General features: G+C 41.6%; 1 protein-coding gene across 5 annotated transcripts in view; it reads right to left on the bottom strand.

The window, feature by feature from the left end:
- Positions 1-350: 350 nt before the first annotated feature.
- PLS3 (plastin 3) overlaps positions 351-16,591 on the bottom strand; it is an 85,536-nt gene continuing 69,295 nt past the window's right edge. For all 5 annotated transcript variants that reach the window (XM_080910835.1, XM_080910837.1, XM_080910834.1 and 2 more), the window contains exons 4-16: positions 15,893-16,022; positions 15,360-15,492; positions 13,057-13,138; positions 12,164-12,329; positions 11,727-11,869; positions 10,416-10,511; positions 8,302-8,497; positions 7,265-7,343; positions 5,955-6,069; positions 5,389-5,522; positions 3,823-3,946; positions 3,500-3,624; positions 351-1,556 (exon numbers count right to left, since the gene is read on the bottom strand). In XM_080910835.1, the coding sequence (XP_080766961.1) occupies positions 1,424-1,556; positions 3,500-3,624; positions 3,823-3,946; positions 5,389-5,522; positions 5,955-6,069; positions 7,265-7,343; positions 8,302-8,497; positions 10,416-10,511; positions 11,727-11,869; positions 12,164-12,329; positions 13,057-13,138; positions 15,360-15,492; positions 15,893-16,022 (1,656 nt within the window). In that variant the 3' untranslated portion in view covers positions 351-1,423. The remainder of the gene's footprint in view (positions 1,557-3,499; positions 3,625-3,822; positions 3,947-5,388; positions 5,523-5,954; positions 6,070-7,264; positions 7,344-8,301; positions 8,498-10,415; positions 10,512-11,726; positions 11,870-12,163; positions 12,330-13,056; positions 13,139-15,359; positions 15,493-15,892; positions 16,023-16,591) is intronic.

Raw genomic sequence — 16,591 nt, 5'->3', positions numbered from 1 at the left:
GTTAAGAGCACTGACTGCTCTTCCAGAGGTCCTGGGTTCAATTCCTAGCAACCACATGGTGGCTCACAACCATCTGTCATGACATCTGATGCCCTCCTCTAGTGTGTCTGAAGACAGTGACAGTGTACTCACATACATAAAGTAAATAAATCTTTAAAAAATAAAGAGTGCTTTAATATTTTATGCCCAGTATGTTCATCAAGCAGATTCCAACCTTCTCTTAACTCCAGATCCAGGAGAACTAACGCTCTTTCTGTTGGCCATAGGCATCCCCTTAAATGGTACCACCTACCCCATTCCCCACTACATATCCACACAAAGAAAAACAAATCATTAAAATAAAACTAAAATGATTAGAGAATAATTATAATGCAAATGCCTTTATTTGGACTACTGTGTTGCTACCAGATTACATCACTTTTAAGAGTTAGATTTTAACATAACGATCTTGAACTATAGTGTAGAGTTTGACAGAGCAAGAGTACATTAAGTCCAACGCACATACTTTCCCAGTTTTGTGACCCCATCTCTTTAGCATTCTTTGCTTATCAAATTGACATTTAAATTCTGAGCTCTCCTCAAAGCATCATATTCAACATCATTTTAGACCGAAAATAAAAGTTTTGTGGTAAAGATTTCCAAACAAACTATGTATTGGACAGACTTACTGAAGACGAAATATTTCACTTCAGTTGAGCCAGGGTGTGAGGGGGAACTGCAACCTTAGGATCCACTTTACTCCACCTATAATTTATTCTTTTGTGTGTATTACTTACATGAAGATCCCCTTATAAAAGTAGCAAATCAGCAGACGTGTTGGATGTAATCAAAATATACTTAAATGTACAAAAAATAATCATGTAGAAAGAACACTGTAAAAAGATACTGATTTTAAGAATACAAGAATGGGAAAAGCTTCTAGTACATTCTGCACAGCCAGTTACTTGAGCAGATTTTCAGCACTACAAAGTAAGCAAAGAACACTCATGTTCCTGAAGCATCAGAGTACAGTTCTCCAGGAAGAACTGCTAGAACTTGGAAAGCAAAATGACGAGCTGATAGTATTTCTATCTATACATCTAAGCAAGTCTCAAGAGATGGATATCTCAGGAGGGAAAAGATACATAGATAATGCAAAGCAAGCCAGAATGTCCAGGGCAGCATTCTGGGGGGGAGAGAGCAAAAGGTGGGCTGTGAGCATGTTCAGGGGTGCTGAACAGATCCAGCGCTAGGGGAAAGAGGAGATGCTTGTTTACTACAATGCTTTCTCCAAAGGCTGTCATGAATAATTAGTCTCGATAATCAAAACTAAAAGTCCTTTGAATGACCAAGACTTCTGAAACCATGTGCACTTCACCTGGGAGTAGCTGACTTGCTAATCATGCACCTTCGAGGAAGGTTGGTTCTATTCACATGGGTTATTTTACACCCTCTTCATGCCCCTGCCCATCAAACAGGCAAACACGGTCATGACCATCTTCGGTTTGACTTCCACGAGGTCTTCAGGGAGAGCATATACTCTGGCTCCAATTCTTCTAGCCATAGACACTGCATATCTAGATTTAGAGGAAACAAAAATCCAGATGAGTTTTTTTCCCATCAAGAACATCTATGCACTCTTTTATTTTACGTTAAGTGCTCTGGTGTTGTGTCTTTACGTGTGCCTGTGTGAGGGTGTTGGCTACCCTAAAACTGAAGCTATGGACAGTCGTGAGCTGCCCTGTGGTTGCTGGGATTTGAACTCAGGACCTATGGAAAAACAGGCAATGCTCTTAACCACTGAGCCATCTCCCCAGCTCAAGAACACATTAAGAGATGTACTTCTTCTTCTATAATCTGATGGTGGGGAAGCAAAATTTCTGTATTGAATGTAGATCTCAGAGCTGGACATGGTGACACATGCTCCTAATCCTATAATCACAGCACTCTTGAGTAGAAGGTGAGGCCAAAGAATCCCCGTAAATTTGAAAGGAGTCAGGAGTACACAGTGACACTTTGTCTCAGAAAATGTAAAGTACAAATGAATAAATCTCACTGATTTTTAACTTATACTGAATCAAAGCATATCTTATGTGTATGAGTGTTTGGCCTGCGTGTATGTTTCTGCACGATGTGCTATCCTGATGGCTCAAGATGTCAGAAGAGGACATCAGCTTTCCTGGATGTTGAGGTCCCTCCTTGTCTGTAAGAACTACAAGTGCTCTTAACAGTTGAGGCCCTGTCTCTCCAGCACCAAGTTATACTAAATTTCTATACTTTATTATTTTGGATTTTATATGCTTATTTCTTCTACATATGAAATTAAAAGGAAAGCACTGAGTTCATATAAAAATGAAATTGTTGGCTAGGCATGATGGTGTACGCCTTTTAATTCCAGCACTCGGAAGGGAGAGGCGAGGAGGGCCTCTCTGAGTCTGAGGCCAGTGTGGTCTACAGAGAGATCAAAACAGCCCGGAATAAACAGAGAAACTTTGGCCTGAAAAAAACAAACAAACAAACATTCATCCTATCTCCACAACCAAAATGTGTGCAAGTGTGAGTGTGTGTGCGTTTAATTAGCCAGGTTGAATATACAATCAATTATGAAATTTTCTGTGCAGTGTAATGAGAGAACAAGTTCTTAAAATATGTGTAAACATTTGAACCTTTTAAGGTAAAAATTAGCTTTTTCTGGGGTATGATGATGTTGTGGTTTAAAGACCTTTGCCTTATGGGCTACTCAAATGGCTGCTCTTCCAGAGGACTCTAGTTCAATTCCATGTACTTACATGGTAGCTTACAACAATCTGATACTTCAGTTTCAGAGGGTATGACTCACTTTTATGGCCACTCAGGCCCAAGGAACACACAAAAGTTGTGCACCATCATTCATGCAGACAAAGCACACCCACACACACAATAATAATATAGGGTAAAAATGGTATTTCTTGTGAACATCTTGTGAGTCAGATGCATGCAGATCTCATGAGTTTGAGTCAGAGGCCAGTCTGTCTAGTGAGGGAGTTCCAGAACAGCCTTAGCCACACAGAGGAACCGTGTATCAAAACAAACAAATAAACACACAGGAACAAACCAAACCAAACAAAAGAAAGGATATTTTCCCTCACAGATCTAAGATCACACCATACTGGCATTTTATATGCCTCGAATTTTGTGTGTGAAATGGTCTGGAGAGATGGCTCAGTGGTTCAGGGCACTGACTGCACTTCCAGAGGTTCTGAGTTCAATTCCCAGGTAAGATGCCCTCTTCTAGTGTGTGTCTGAAAACAGCTGCAGTGACCCCATATACATAAAACAAATAAACAATTTTTTTAAAAAAGCATTGCTTTGGTCATGGTGTCTCTTCACAGCAAATGGAAACCTTTAAGAAAGTAAAGTTAAATCCTTAAAATAGGAGAGATGTCCCCAGATGTCACCACTGACATTTGGAAGAGGTTGACATCTAGTGGCTCTGCCTGGCTGGGACAGCAGTGTTCTTCTTATGACCGAGTACCCTTACTTGGCGTTATTGTGCTTGTCATCTTCTGTTAGATTCCCACTCTTCACAAGGTCATAATTAATGCAGCCTGGCTGGATGGCATCGATTAAATCCACGACTGGCAGGCTGGAGCTGATTGACTTGTCCTATTATGAAAGGGGGAACAAGCCTAAGAATTCCGGTCTTCACAAATGATCACGTGCTTCTTTTTGTCAGCCTGACCAAGTAAAGAAACTGTTGTCTCTACCCCAACAACAATGACTCTTACAAACAAACTCCAGGTTGTCCTTAAAAATAACTGATATTATCTAGCAAACATAATGTATAAGAATCAGAATTCTGACCTTAAAACTCTGAATGGAGGTTGACTTTCCAGCGCCACTCAATGTTCCATTGACCCAGTTCACAATGATGTCATCGTTCACCTTCTGACCCTCTCCAAGATCTTCCAGAACATTGAGGGTATATCTAAGGGACATAGCAGAAGAGAGTCACAATGCATTCCGTGAGGAAAAAGGCAGACATTAGAAACATACCTCATTGTACATTTGTATCACAAAGATTTCATGGGCTTCAGTAAATTGTATCAGTGAGTACAAAAAAAAGGGGGGGGGGGGCTGAACAAGCAAGCAATGAGGAGCCAGCCAGTAAACAGCAAACCCAGATCCCCCCACCTCCTGGTACCCTCGGTCTCAGCACCAGCTCCTGCCTCCAGGTTCATGACAGGTCTTTTTCCCCTCATGAATTCACAGTGGCTGTCATTGCCTGAAGAAGACCCACACAAGATCAAGACAGCATTACAGGAAGGATAGAGAAAAGACCCATGATGCCTCACTCCTAGTGTTGGCAGTCAATGCAACTGGGTGACAGTGTCAGTTTTTTATCATGGAATGTGACTTCTAATAGGTTGCCATGTTCCACATGTAAGATCCCACACAAATGGGATCCAGGAGGTTATAACAAAATAGGAAAGAAAAATGGGGGACTCCAGCAGGGTTGGAGGGGCTGGAAGTGGGAAAGTGGGATCGGATATTACAGAGCTCACTGCATGAAATTCTCATAGAATTATTAAAACTAGATCAAGATGAAGAACTCTTCAATTTCTTAAAGAATCATAAAAGTTACAATTATTTATATGTATTTGAACATGTGTAAGTCATGGTACCCCTTTGGAAATCAGGGAACAACTTGCAGAACATGGTTTTGTTCCTTCATCACATTGGTTCTTGGGACAGAACTCATGTCATCAAGCTGGGCACAAGAGCCTTATCACTGAGCTATCCTGCTGACCCTGATTGTCATTTCCAAATGGATACATATCAGTGATCATATTTCTTCTGACAATGATTTTGGTTTGTTCGTTTGAGGCAAGGGCCCACTTTAAAATTCAGGATAGCCTAAAATTCACTATGTAGCCCAGACTGGCCTCATACTAGCCATTTCCCTCCTCAGACTCCTTGGTTCTGAGATTTCAAGTGTGAGTTACCATTGTGGGTTTCTGACATTATTTATACTCCTTTGGGGGCTCTGAGGATAGACAGTCTCCCTGCATGCCAAGTCTATCCTAGATTATTGAGCTAGATCTGCAGACCCTCTGATGGTTTGAGTCAGTGAACTACATCAGGTCACCTGTGAAAGTTACTCAATGACACTCTATCAGCCTTAACTTCACACATCAGACTTCTGTGACAGATGGGAGGCAGGTAAGATTAACTTTCCCTAACTCACAAGGAGGGACCGCCCAGTGAGCACCCAACATGCGCTTATAGCCAATTCATTTCAGCGTCAAGGACAATGAGTTGTGGAGTGTGTTCAGTGAACTAAAATGGTAAACATAAGCAGTGAAAATACACCAGGTTCATATGCGAGCATTTCTGTGAAGCATTCATAGCCAACACTGGGCACAATACCTTCTCATCAGCTGCCACATTAAAGCCAAGGTCAAGGTTGAGTTCCCATCATTCAAGTCTTGTCCTCCAATGCCAACCAAGGAGAATTTAGCTGCATTCTTCCCTAATTCAACTGCATAGTTGCAGTTTTCTAACTGAAAATGGACAAGAGCAAAGTGATGGTTAAATACTGTTATTTGTTCAATCTGCACGATCTCTCCTCATCCCATGTGTTCGTGTGTGTGTAAATGTGTGTGTGCCTGCGCGTGCACCCATGCACACACACACACACAAAGGTGTTGTATAAAAGTTAAGTATCTGCTCAAAGCCAGTATCTAGTTCCTGTCTTCCAGAAGCAACTTAAGGTCTAGGTTTTTCATCTATTTTTAAAATTTCCTTGTCTATGTGTTTTGCCTGTATGTGTGTTTTTTTAAAGGGACCAGATTCCCTGGAACAAGAGTTACAGACAAGTTTGAGCCACCATGTGGGTGATGGGAACTGACCTCAGGTTCTCTGGAGGAGCAGACAGTGCTTTTACCCACTTTTTAAGCAGAAGAAGGAAATCAAGCAGGTTCAAGGTTACTCACCTTTTTCATGTTGGCCCCCAGCTTTGGGTATGGAGGCTTGTTGACTTTACTCCAGTCCACAGGAACTTTAATTCTCTCATATAGCTGTAAGATCACCAGGGCATCCTGCAGGTCACTAACAATTTGGAACATAACTCCATCAGTGATCATAAGCAGGGACACAAATCACACAAATTCTATCAAGTCACAGTTCCTACAACTCATATGTCTGTGCTGAAAATAGAGCCAAGACCACTCAGTTTACTTAACAGTTTGTGAGCACAGCTGGGCAGGGTGGCACACACCTTCCACCCCAGGATTGGGAGGGAGTAGCAGGGGCATCTTTGTGAGTGAGTTCAGACTGTCCTACTCAGCCAGCTCCAGGAGACTAAGGGCTACACAGTGAATTCCTGTCTTGTCTTAAATAAACAAGGGCCAGGCAGAGTGGCACATGCCTTTAATTCCAGTCATTAGAAAGCAGAGCCGAGCAGATCTCTGTGAGACTGAGGCCAGCCTGGTCAACAGAGTAAGTTCCAAGAAAGCCAAGACTACACAGAAAAATCCTGTCTCATAAAACTAAAATGATGATGATGATGTAAGATGTGCAATTATTGTAAGCAAAAAGTGTTTTAAAGGCTGAAAATCAGGATGAAAACCAAGGGCCGGACTTGAGAGTCAAAAAGATGTATAATAAACAGTCACGTAGATAAACAAATAATGATTTTGGTAATGAATAGAGTTTATAGGTAATAATTGGCACATGATAGGAAAATAGTGAAGATAGGAAATATTGTTAGGATACAAACCACTGTATGTCAGCAAATAACAGTCTGGCCAGGAAGCCAAGGGATGGAGGGAAGCAGGAGAACTCAGTTATGAGTATTCCTGGCCTATTTAAGAAGCTTAAAGTAGGGCTGGAGAGGGGGCTCAGTGATTAAGACCACTGGCTGTTCTTCCAGAGGTCCTGAGTTCAAATTCCAGCAACCACAATGTAGTTCACAAGCATCTGTGATGGGATCCTACTGCTTCTTCTGGTGTGTCTGAAGACAGCCACAGTGCACACATATACAAAAACTAAATAAACAAATCTTCAAAAAAGAAACTGAAGTACCTGTTTCCTAAGGTACCCTGAAGATACTTACACATTGTATCACTCACAGCCAATAGTGAGGCCAAGAAAGAGTTTGGGTTTGTGTGTATTTGGAAATGGATGATGGAAATCACTAATGCTTCACAATAGGAATCTTTACTACAAACAAACATGAATCAAATGTTTAGACTTGTGTACTAGTTACACTCTATCTATTCAGAAGAGCACTAGGGCAGCTTACGCGTAGAGATGGTTTACGTGGGGATTAACACCGAGAGAGTTCATCCAGTTACGAAAGGTTCTTTCTTCACGAGTTTCTCCTGTTAAAACATCCACACAGAGTATTCAATGTCCTGTACATACAACACCAGTTCATTTTCTTGAGATTCTTCATTCTGAGCCAATAATCCCAGCATGCTAGGGCATCACCGAGATTATGGGTAAATCAAATGTGATTACAAAAGCTAACAGGTTATATTTTGCATGTATTTTCTGATCCAGCCTGACATGGTGGCTCATGTCTATAATTTCAGTCCTCATTGGGTGGGAGGAAGTGGAAAACTAGGAGTTCGAGACCAGTCTTGGGCTACATAATTAGTTTCAGGCCAGCTTCCTGCTACAGGGTGAAACCCTGTTTCACAACTCCCTCTAAGGATCTGGGGAATGTAGCTCAGTGTACAGAACCCTTGACTAGACTGCATGAGGTTTCAGGTTCATTCCCCAGCCCCCTCAAAACCACAATTGATGCCTGTAATCCCAGCACCTGGAGACAGGAGGATAAAAAACTTAGTGTCATTCTTTACTCTGTAGTAAGAGGTCAACTGGAGACACATCAAATGCTTGTCCAAAAATAGATGAGTAGGTTAATAAAATCTCAAAGAAACAAAACAGGAGACTCTTTGCTCCAAATAAGTAGGGAGTTTTAAAACAGAACAAAACAAACAAACCCTCTAAACACTAAAGCAAAACATTTGTTTACTAAGAGTTCTCGTGACAGGTGAGTTTGAATTTTTTATTTTCTTTGTAGCGGTGGCAGTGACAGACAAGAGCCCTGGCACTGAGCCACATTCCCCAACTGGATTATTTTATTTGCATATTTTCTTCCATCACCACTTCTGTCCAGCTGTTTCCAGTTCTCACTCTGCATTGCATCTACCTTTAGGAGATTCATTCAGAAGCCAAATGGATACAGCCTCTCACTGGGTTGGAATAATATCATGGTGGCCTCTGGGGTTTTAGGTCTGAGTGCACAGTAGAATTGGAGGATCTTGGAGTTACCTTCGAGAAGAGTCCAGTCAATATCCTGGTTTTCAGGTTTAGTTAGTGCTGGATATTTATTAAACAGGTTAGCTACAAAGGCCAAGTTCAATTTGGGGTTTCCGCTGACCACATCAGCCGGGGTAACAAACTGCCTGCAACCTAATTTATCTGCTTGTTGAAGCATGCTTTCAGCTCTCTTCAAATCATCTGTTTCCTGTTGAAGTAAAAGAAGACATATTTTTTTTTACAAGATTTATTTATTTATTTTATGTAAGTATACTGTAACTGTCCTCAGACACACCAGAAGAGGTCATCAGATTTCATTACAGATGGTTGTGAGCCACCATGTGGTTGCTGGGAGTTGAACTCAGGATGTCTGGAAGAGCAGTCAGTGCTCTTAACCACTGAGCCATCTCTCCAGCCCAAGAAGACATATTTTAACGGCCATCCTAATACATAGGCACACACAAACGCATACGCACACACATTGGACCTACAATACAATCTTTGGCTGGGTAATGGATAGTACTTTCAGCAAGCACATGGTACTTATAAAATTGATTTTGAAAGCAAAAACACGAGGCATGGATATATAGTACCTTTGGAATCCACAAGGTGGCACCAGAATACATCTAAGGACTGAATAAAGCATGTTATTGAGATTGCCTCCAAAGGAAAAATGCTGAGGGAAAAAAACCCTTACCCAACTTTTCATCCACATTTCTTTGAAAATTTAACTTAAAATCTGGATAGCTTCAAAAATATTTTATTTCCAGAAAAGCTTCCCCTCATCTCACGTCCAAATGTCTGGAGAGAAGAAGAGGGCATTTGGATTTCCTGGATCTGCAGTTACAGGTTGTGAGTTTGTAAACAGGTCTCCGCTAGAGCAACAAGTACTTTTAAAAGCTGAGCCATCTCTCCAGACCCTCAATTTATTTACTTAAGAAATGTATCTGAAAGAAATCTTGCAAGCTCAGGTTTAGAGTTCAAAGGGATGTTTGGGCTAGGTGATTGGAGCACATGCCTTTAATCAGAGCACACAGGAGGCAGAGGCAGGCAGATCTCAATGAGTTTAAGGCCAGCTTGGTCTACATATTGAGTTTCAGGAGAATCAGGGCTATGCAAAGAAACTTTGTCTCCAAAAACAGAAAGGGGACCTGGAGAGATCACTCAATGGTTAAGAGCAGTGACTGCTCTTCCAGAGGTCCTGAGTTCAATTCCCAGCAACCACATGGGGGCTCACAACCATCTGTAATGGGATCTGATATCCTCTTCCAGTGTGTCTGAAGACAGCTACAGTGTACCCACATACGTTAAAAATATAAATAAATCTTAAAATAAAAAACAAAAATAAAAAGGGGGAAGTGTTTGGAAAAGTCCAAGACAGCTATATGAAGGGGGAAAGAGGGTATGGGGCAGACTGAAAGAGATGAGGATAGTTTGAAGGAAATTAAATGCCAAGCAGACAGACCAAATTCTAGAGCAAGGAGGGGAATCGTGGATGGAATTTTGGGGCCAACTCAAAGCAATAATAGAAAAACCTCAAACAGAAAGAATTTGGTGTTCATCTTGATGGTAACTCAGCATGATTTCATATGAACTTGGAGCACACCTCTGAGCATGACTGTAATTAATATGATTGCACGAGAGACAAGTTACCACAGTTCCCTTAATGAATGGAGTGTCCCTAAAGGGGTAAACAGGGTAAACCCCCTACCTGTGGAAGAAGGCAGGGTAAATGCCTCTTTCCCCACATACTTCGAATGTCTGTCATTCATAAAATCCAGTACCATCAAAATCATGAGACTCAAGACTTATCAAAATAATTTAGGATACTTTCTCTCCTGTGAGTCATATACTCTAATAAAATATTAGAAGTGTCAACACTACTACATGAAGTTACATAGAAATTTTGATAGAGTTTTACATAAAATTATTTGGGGATGGCTGCACACAGCTTTAGACACAATGCATAGAAAGCAGAGGCGGGCAGACCTCTGAGGCTAACACAAGCCTGTTGTATGTACCAGATTATGGCACCAAGGAACAAGAGTTTGTCTCAACACAACTGATGGAGGAAAAAAGAAACAAACAATGGTAAAAGCTAGAACTGGAAGGGTACCAACACTTACATTGAAACCTGACATGTTAATGTCTATCCGTGGTTCCCCTTCCTTCTGTCCTTTAGGTGCAATCTGATTGAGCAGGTGGAAATAGGCTTTGGAATCCTACGAAAGAATTGAACAGACCAGAGTTATCACGTTACCAGACAGTAACTGTACCTTATTGTCCCTTGTCAACAGGGACAGACTTTTGGATCTGCTTTTAAGATAATATATGGCATTCTTCAGTCTTCTTGAAAGATACCTTTTTCCTCCAGGAAAGTCCTTCTGTCTGGACATATACCTCTCTTTGAACTTGATTCTGTTATGACTTTACAATGTATGGATCCCCTCACCCCAATAAAGCTGTTATTAAGTGTTTTTGTACCTTCACCGAATTACTGAAGTCAAGGAGCTTGACAGATAAGCAAGCATGAAATAGAAGAGCAGAAATCCAGGAGGCATAGAGAAAGAGAAAATGAACACATTATAGCATTACAAAGCATGGTGGAAGTCAACCTATAGAAACATCTACTATGGTAAGTATTTAATTACAAGTTGAGATACAGACAAGCTTAAGTGAGAAACAGGAAGAGTTGGCAAGATAACATTTGAAACTTTAGGATCAGAATACACTTAATAAAACAAGCTCATCTCTCCCTTCTCCCACAGTGATAGGGAATGAGGTTAAGGCTTAACAAAATTCTAGAATGCTGTTCTTTTCAAAAATATTCAAAGCTGGGTTCATAGTAAGATATTTCCACTGACTGGGTACTTCGGCATATGCCTGTGTATAGTTTTTAGGCAGAGGCAGGAAGATTGCAGCTTTGAATCCAGCCTGGCTGACACAGTGAGCTGTAGGCCAACCTGGGCTACAAAGTGAAATCATATCTGAAAAAGCCAAAATGATGTCAGTTAAGAGTGTGCTTGTCTTGAATGGAGGAAACCCTGGATTTATTCCTGAACACCCCACAAAATCTGAATATGGAAACTCACATCATGTTTAACTATAAAGCAGGACTGTAGCCATCAGGAAACATAGGAGACCAATCTTCAGTAAACAAAACCAAAAGCAAACAACAACATCAATGGGAAAAAGAATCATCCATCTATGGTGGTATCTCTCTGTATACCAGTGTTCAAGAGGGAGAGGAAGAATCACAGTAAGGTTGAGGCTAGCCTTGTCTACAGCAGTGATGTACAATACAGCCTGGGCTACATAGCTAGACCTTATCTCAAAACATGAGAGACAACAGGACCTGGTGACAGCCTCCAATTTTTGTCTCTTTTAAAATGGGATAAAAATCTCTGAAGCCATCCCATCTCCCCGAATGCAGTTACCTTGATGTCAGCACTGAAGTTGTTGATCTTTTGCCAGCCCGAGTTTTCCAGATGGAAGTTGGCCCATCTCAGCAGAAGTTCTTCTGGGGACAGTTTCATTAGCTCCTCCAGAGTCTCACCATCCCGAAGCAAAGCCGCCAGTGCTTGGAGACAGAGATCCCTCAGTCAGTATGTCGTGTGATAGTGAACATACTTTTGTGCTGCCCCCAGTCCCATCACCTCCCTGCTTCACCCCCCCCCCCCCCCCGCACGAAATCCTAAGGTGTAGAGAGACTAAGGAAGTCACCCCATGTCAACTTCTCTTTTTTTGTATGTCTTTATAGTAAAATCAAATGGCTTCTGCTTAACTCTGTCAAGTTCAAGCACAACAATTTTCATGAAGAGAAAGTAAAAATCAACAATTTCCATCTTTCAATAGAACAACTGGGTTCCATTACCTTCATTCCTGCTTAATTCAATGTCAGCAAACAAGCCGATCTTAATAATCTGCCAGAGCAGCCCCAGAACCAGATGAGGTTTCCCGGCCCGCAGATCCTCGGCCCCGATGTTCACAACATGACACCCAATGGCAGAAGCAGAGTTCAGGGCCAAGTTCAAGTTTTCCTGCAAGACAGCCAAATTATGCACTTCTTGACCTTTTTGTTTTCCACACCCAGTCCACTTCAGCCTTCACTGAAAACACCACTAAGTTGGGAAATGAATTCGAGGTATTAATTTCATCCACCCACATCTACAGAAAACAAATTGCAGAGTTCAGCAATAGGAAGCAAAGCGACAATCATTCTCAGCCTGACTCAGAATTCTACGGGAGGTGAGCTTTTTCTTTTTATCTGCTTGCTTTGGAATTATGCCGACTCTAAAGTAAAAAAGTTAAGTCAAAGGAAGCATATCCCTGTACATGGTGTTATTTTTCCAAAGTTGCCTGAATCGGAGTCCGGCAGCATATGGCATCCATCCAGACTCTGGAAATTACCAATATGTACATCTCAAGGTCCCTGCCACCTGATGGGACATTGCTGTGCTGATGTTCTCCTCATTCTGTGGAAGAGGAAAATGCTCCCCCCTTTAAGCACACCAGCTAAGGAAGAGCGTAAATCTCTTTGTTCATCTGGGCGATGGCTTAACTCAATGGGCAATGAGAGGAACACAGGGCGTTCAGTTCCACTGGCAGCAACACCGCAGTGCCCTGCAAGCCTTTCTGAGTTCCATCTCATTGTATCAAACACCAAAGATCACTTCGCACTCAGAGGGTCAAAGGCCAGCCAACAGAACGCACAGCCTCCGGCCTCTGTTTCAAATCCCAGTTCCTGGAGGAGAGACCTCGGCACACCTGAATAATGAAGGGTGTGAGCTTCTTCTTATTGATGGCTCTCTCATCAATTGTATCAGGAACCGAAAGGTTGATCATTTTGCTGAAACGAATAAACAAAACGTTGGTTAACTTTCTGAGTTGCTCATTATGTAGAGTGCTCGCCTAACATGCATGAGGTCTTGGGTACAATCCCCAGCCCCACTTAACTAGGACATGGAGAAGAAGAAGTGTGTATTCCCAGCACTAGAGCATGGAGGCCAAAGAATCGGGGGTTTGAGGCCATCCTGGGCTACATACCAAGTTGAGGCTAGCTCGACACATACTCCATCCTGTCTCTAACAATAGCACTTTGAAAACTCTTCATAAAGGTTAAAGTTTATTATAAACTATCTCTTGTGCAATTTACAAAATGCACTTGATCTGGGGGCTGAAGAGAGGGCCAGGGGGTAAGAGCATTTACTGTTTTTGTAGAGAACCCAAATTTGGTTCCCAGCACCCATATTGAACAGCTCACAAAAGCCTGTTAACTCCAGTTTCAGGATTCTATGCACTATTTTTAGTCTTCACAATTGCACCTGCACAATGTGGTGTATATAAACCCACAAAGATGTACACATAATAAAAAATACAAAATGCCATATATGACATTTATCACGTTGACCACAAAAACTATATATCCAGATTAGAGAAAATACAATGAACTACTGGGGCACCCAGGTCTTAAAACAAATTTTTATCCATATTCCATATACATATAGGTATGTGTACACACAAACACATACATACACACAATGACACATACATACAACCTGACTCTTTCAGCTTTACATTTCTGTGTGTGATGCTAAGGTTGTGAGGGTCTTTTGTTTGTCTGTCTTTTTGTTTTGCTTTGAGACAGGGTTTCTATGTGTAGCCCTGGTTGCCCTGAAACTTGCTCTGTGGACAAGGGCTTTGAACTAATAGAGATCTGCCTGTCTCTGCCACCCAATTGCTGGAATTAAAGGTGTGTGCCACTGCCTGGTAGGTTTTTTTTTTTTTGGTTTTTTTCCTCTTTCTTTTGGTTTTCTATTCTTTGTCCTCCCTTCCTTCCTTTCCCCCCCCCCCTTCATTTTTATTTTGGGACAATCTCGCTAGCTTCCCTTGCTATCCTTAAACTCACAAATATTTGTCTGACCCCATTTTGTGGGTGCCAGCACCATGCACAGTGTAGTGCTGAGTCTGGAAAGCAAGGCCGAGAACAGGCTAGGCATGCCTTGTCCGTTAAGGCGTGGCACTAGCCCAGAGGCAATTTTGTTCAGCATTAGGGGGCATCTGCTCTGTCTGCACCTGTCATCCGAGGAAGCCATTGATATTCCACTTGACTATGAAAGCTTTCTGATGCTCCTGTAACTAGCCTCTAACCCTTGCTCCTGTTAAGTCTGATGACACTCACTCTCGTCAATGAAAAAAAAAAAAAAGAAATGAAAACAGAAGTGGCGAGATGGGAAGAAGATAGTGATCAGCCGGAATTCAACAGGGACCGAACTGGAAAAAGCATATAGGAATATGATCAAAATCCATCACACACACACACGCACACACACACACACACACACACACACGTAAAGGTCTTAATGTAATCCATTATCATGTATAATTAGTATATGCTAATAAAAGCAGGAACAAAAATAAAACTAAAGTTTAGAATCTTGGATTTTTTTTCCCCTAGGGATGCCCAGATTGTATGATGCTATGAAGACACAGTAGAAAGTGAAATGTAAAAGGGTCTGACTAGCGGCAGCCCATCCACACAGCTACGGAATGGGAAGGCTTGCATAGGAACCCAGAACTTATAATGAAACATAGCTTAGAACAGTATGGCAAAACCATCTCTAAGAACAGGAGCAGCAATGGACTCTGTTGATAATCTCACATCACGTCTGCCAAGATACTGCTGGCTCTGATGCAGCTAAAGCTACCAAGGCGGTTTTCAGAATCACATCCGTGGACAGTTAGAACCATGCTCCCCTCTTCCTCTCCCTTTGCAAGTCAAGGCACTTCAGATCAAGGAGATACTGACACACAGACGTTTGAAACATTGTAATGTTCTGCTTTCTCAGTGAACAGGAGGAAGTGGGGCTACCCCACAAAAGAGGTCCCCACTCTGTGAATGACTTTTGTTTTTACATAGATTTAGATATGAAACGAAAAAGACAAAACCTGGGCAACTGTCCTCCCCGCTTGACATCAAAAAGCCAAATAACCAAATATATAACCAAATACATTTATCCTGTGGAGAGTATCTTTGGAAATCTGGATACAAAACAAAAGTAGCTTCTTACCAGAGCACAATTCCATCACCAACTGCCTTGAATAGGTCATCGGTATTTGGATTCATGGGTATGACGTGTCGGCAATCGGGGTCATTTTCCAAAGCTTTGTTTATCCAATTAACAAAAGCATATTTTTCTTCCTCTAAAATTATATTGAACAAGCAAGAAATCAGTTCCTACTTTCTGATACTCATTTGGCCTCACATCCTCTTTGAATGCTCACAGATGTGGAAGCAATGCAGAGGCCATTGGGGATCAATTAATAAGTTAGTAGAAACAAAAGAACAGGTTCACTGATCTTTAGGGAAGTTACAAAATATATAAAAAATTGTATTTATATTACTGCACATCTCCACTATAATGAAGACTACCGTTACATGGCTTTCTGACAAATGTGACCCAAGACCCACTTTGTCACCAAGACTACTTAGCATATCTAGTGAGACACACGTGTTTTAGGGTGTCAGTGTGTATCTGCCCAGTGCACTGTACTAACCTAAGCACACACATGTCTTAACCTAAGCACAGGCACTCATGATTACCTGAGTAGGAATGCTGGGTTCCTTCACTGGACAACTCTGAAGTTCCTCCCAGAGCACAAATGCCTTCTTTCCTGTTGATGGCTTTGCGGAAGGTTTTAGCAATGTCGCTGCTCTTCACCTCTTGGAAAATCTATCAATTAAAAACAAGGCTGTTGATTCTGCATTTTCAATCAGGCACAAGTATGAGCACGTCGAACTCCCTTTGACGTGGTCGGCACCTACAGTGTTCGCAGTGCGTGTTAAGGAGGAAAACTGGCTCAGGGATTGCATTGCTACAACATTGTTACTAAAGATGAAGCATCAATTTCACACACTTGGCCAAACACATTCGGTGCTGCATGCATTGAATGCACTTTTAATTAAACAAAAAGTGCAGTTCAAAGGCATAGGTAAAACTGTTAATTTCCCAGGGTGAAGCATAGCTATGTTCCTTTCTTAGAGAGAAGAGGCTGGTGGACAACCCCCCCCCCCTTCATCACAATTCTTAGCATACAGACAAAAATGTATGACTGGACCAAAATACTATTTTGTGGTATGATGTGGTAGCTAAGAGTTCACTCAATCAAAGCAACAGAGTAACAAAGGAAAAGAGTGTTATCGTGGTGACACAGATGACTCAAGGAGACCAGGTATGAGGTATGAAATATTAATGCCCCACACCCCATCGCTCTAAAGTGCGGGCTCAACAAACGAGTCCAA

This window comes from Micromys minutus (assembly GCF_963924665.1).
Source record: "Micromys minutus genome assembly, chromosome: X".
Taxonomy (NCBI): Eukaryota; Metazoa; Chordata; class Mammalia; order Rodentia; family Muridae; genus Micromys; species Micromys minutus.
Note: the sequence above shows the minus strand (reverse complement) of the source record. Positions and strands in the feature narration are given on the sequence as shown.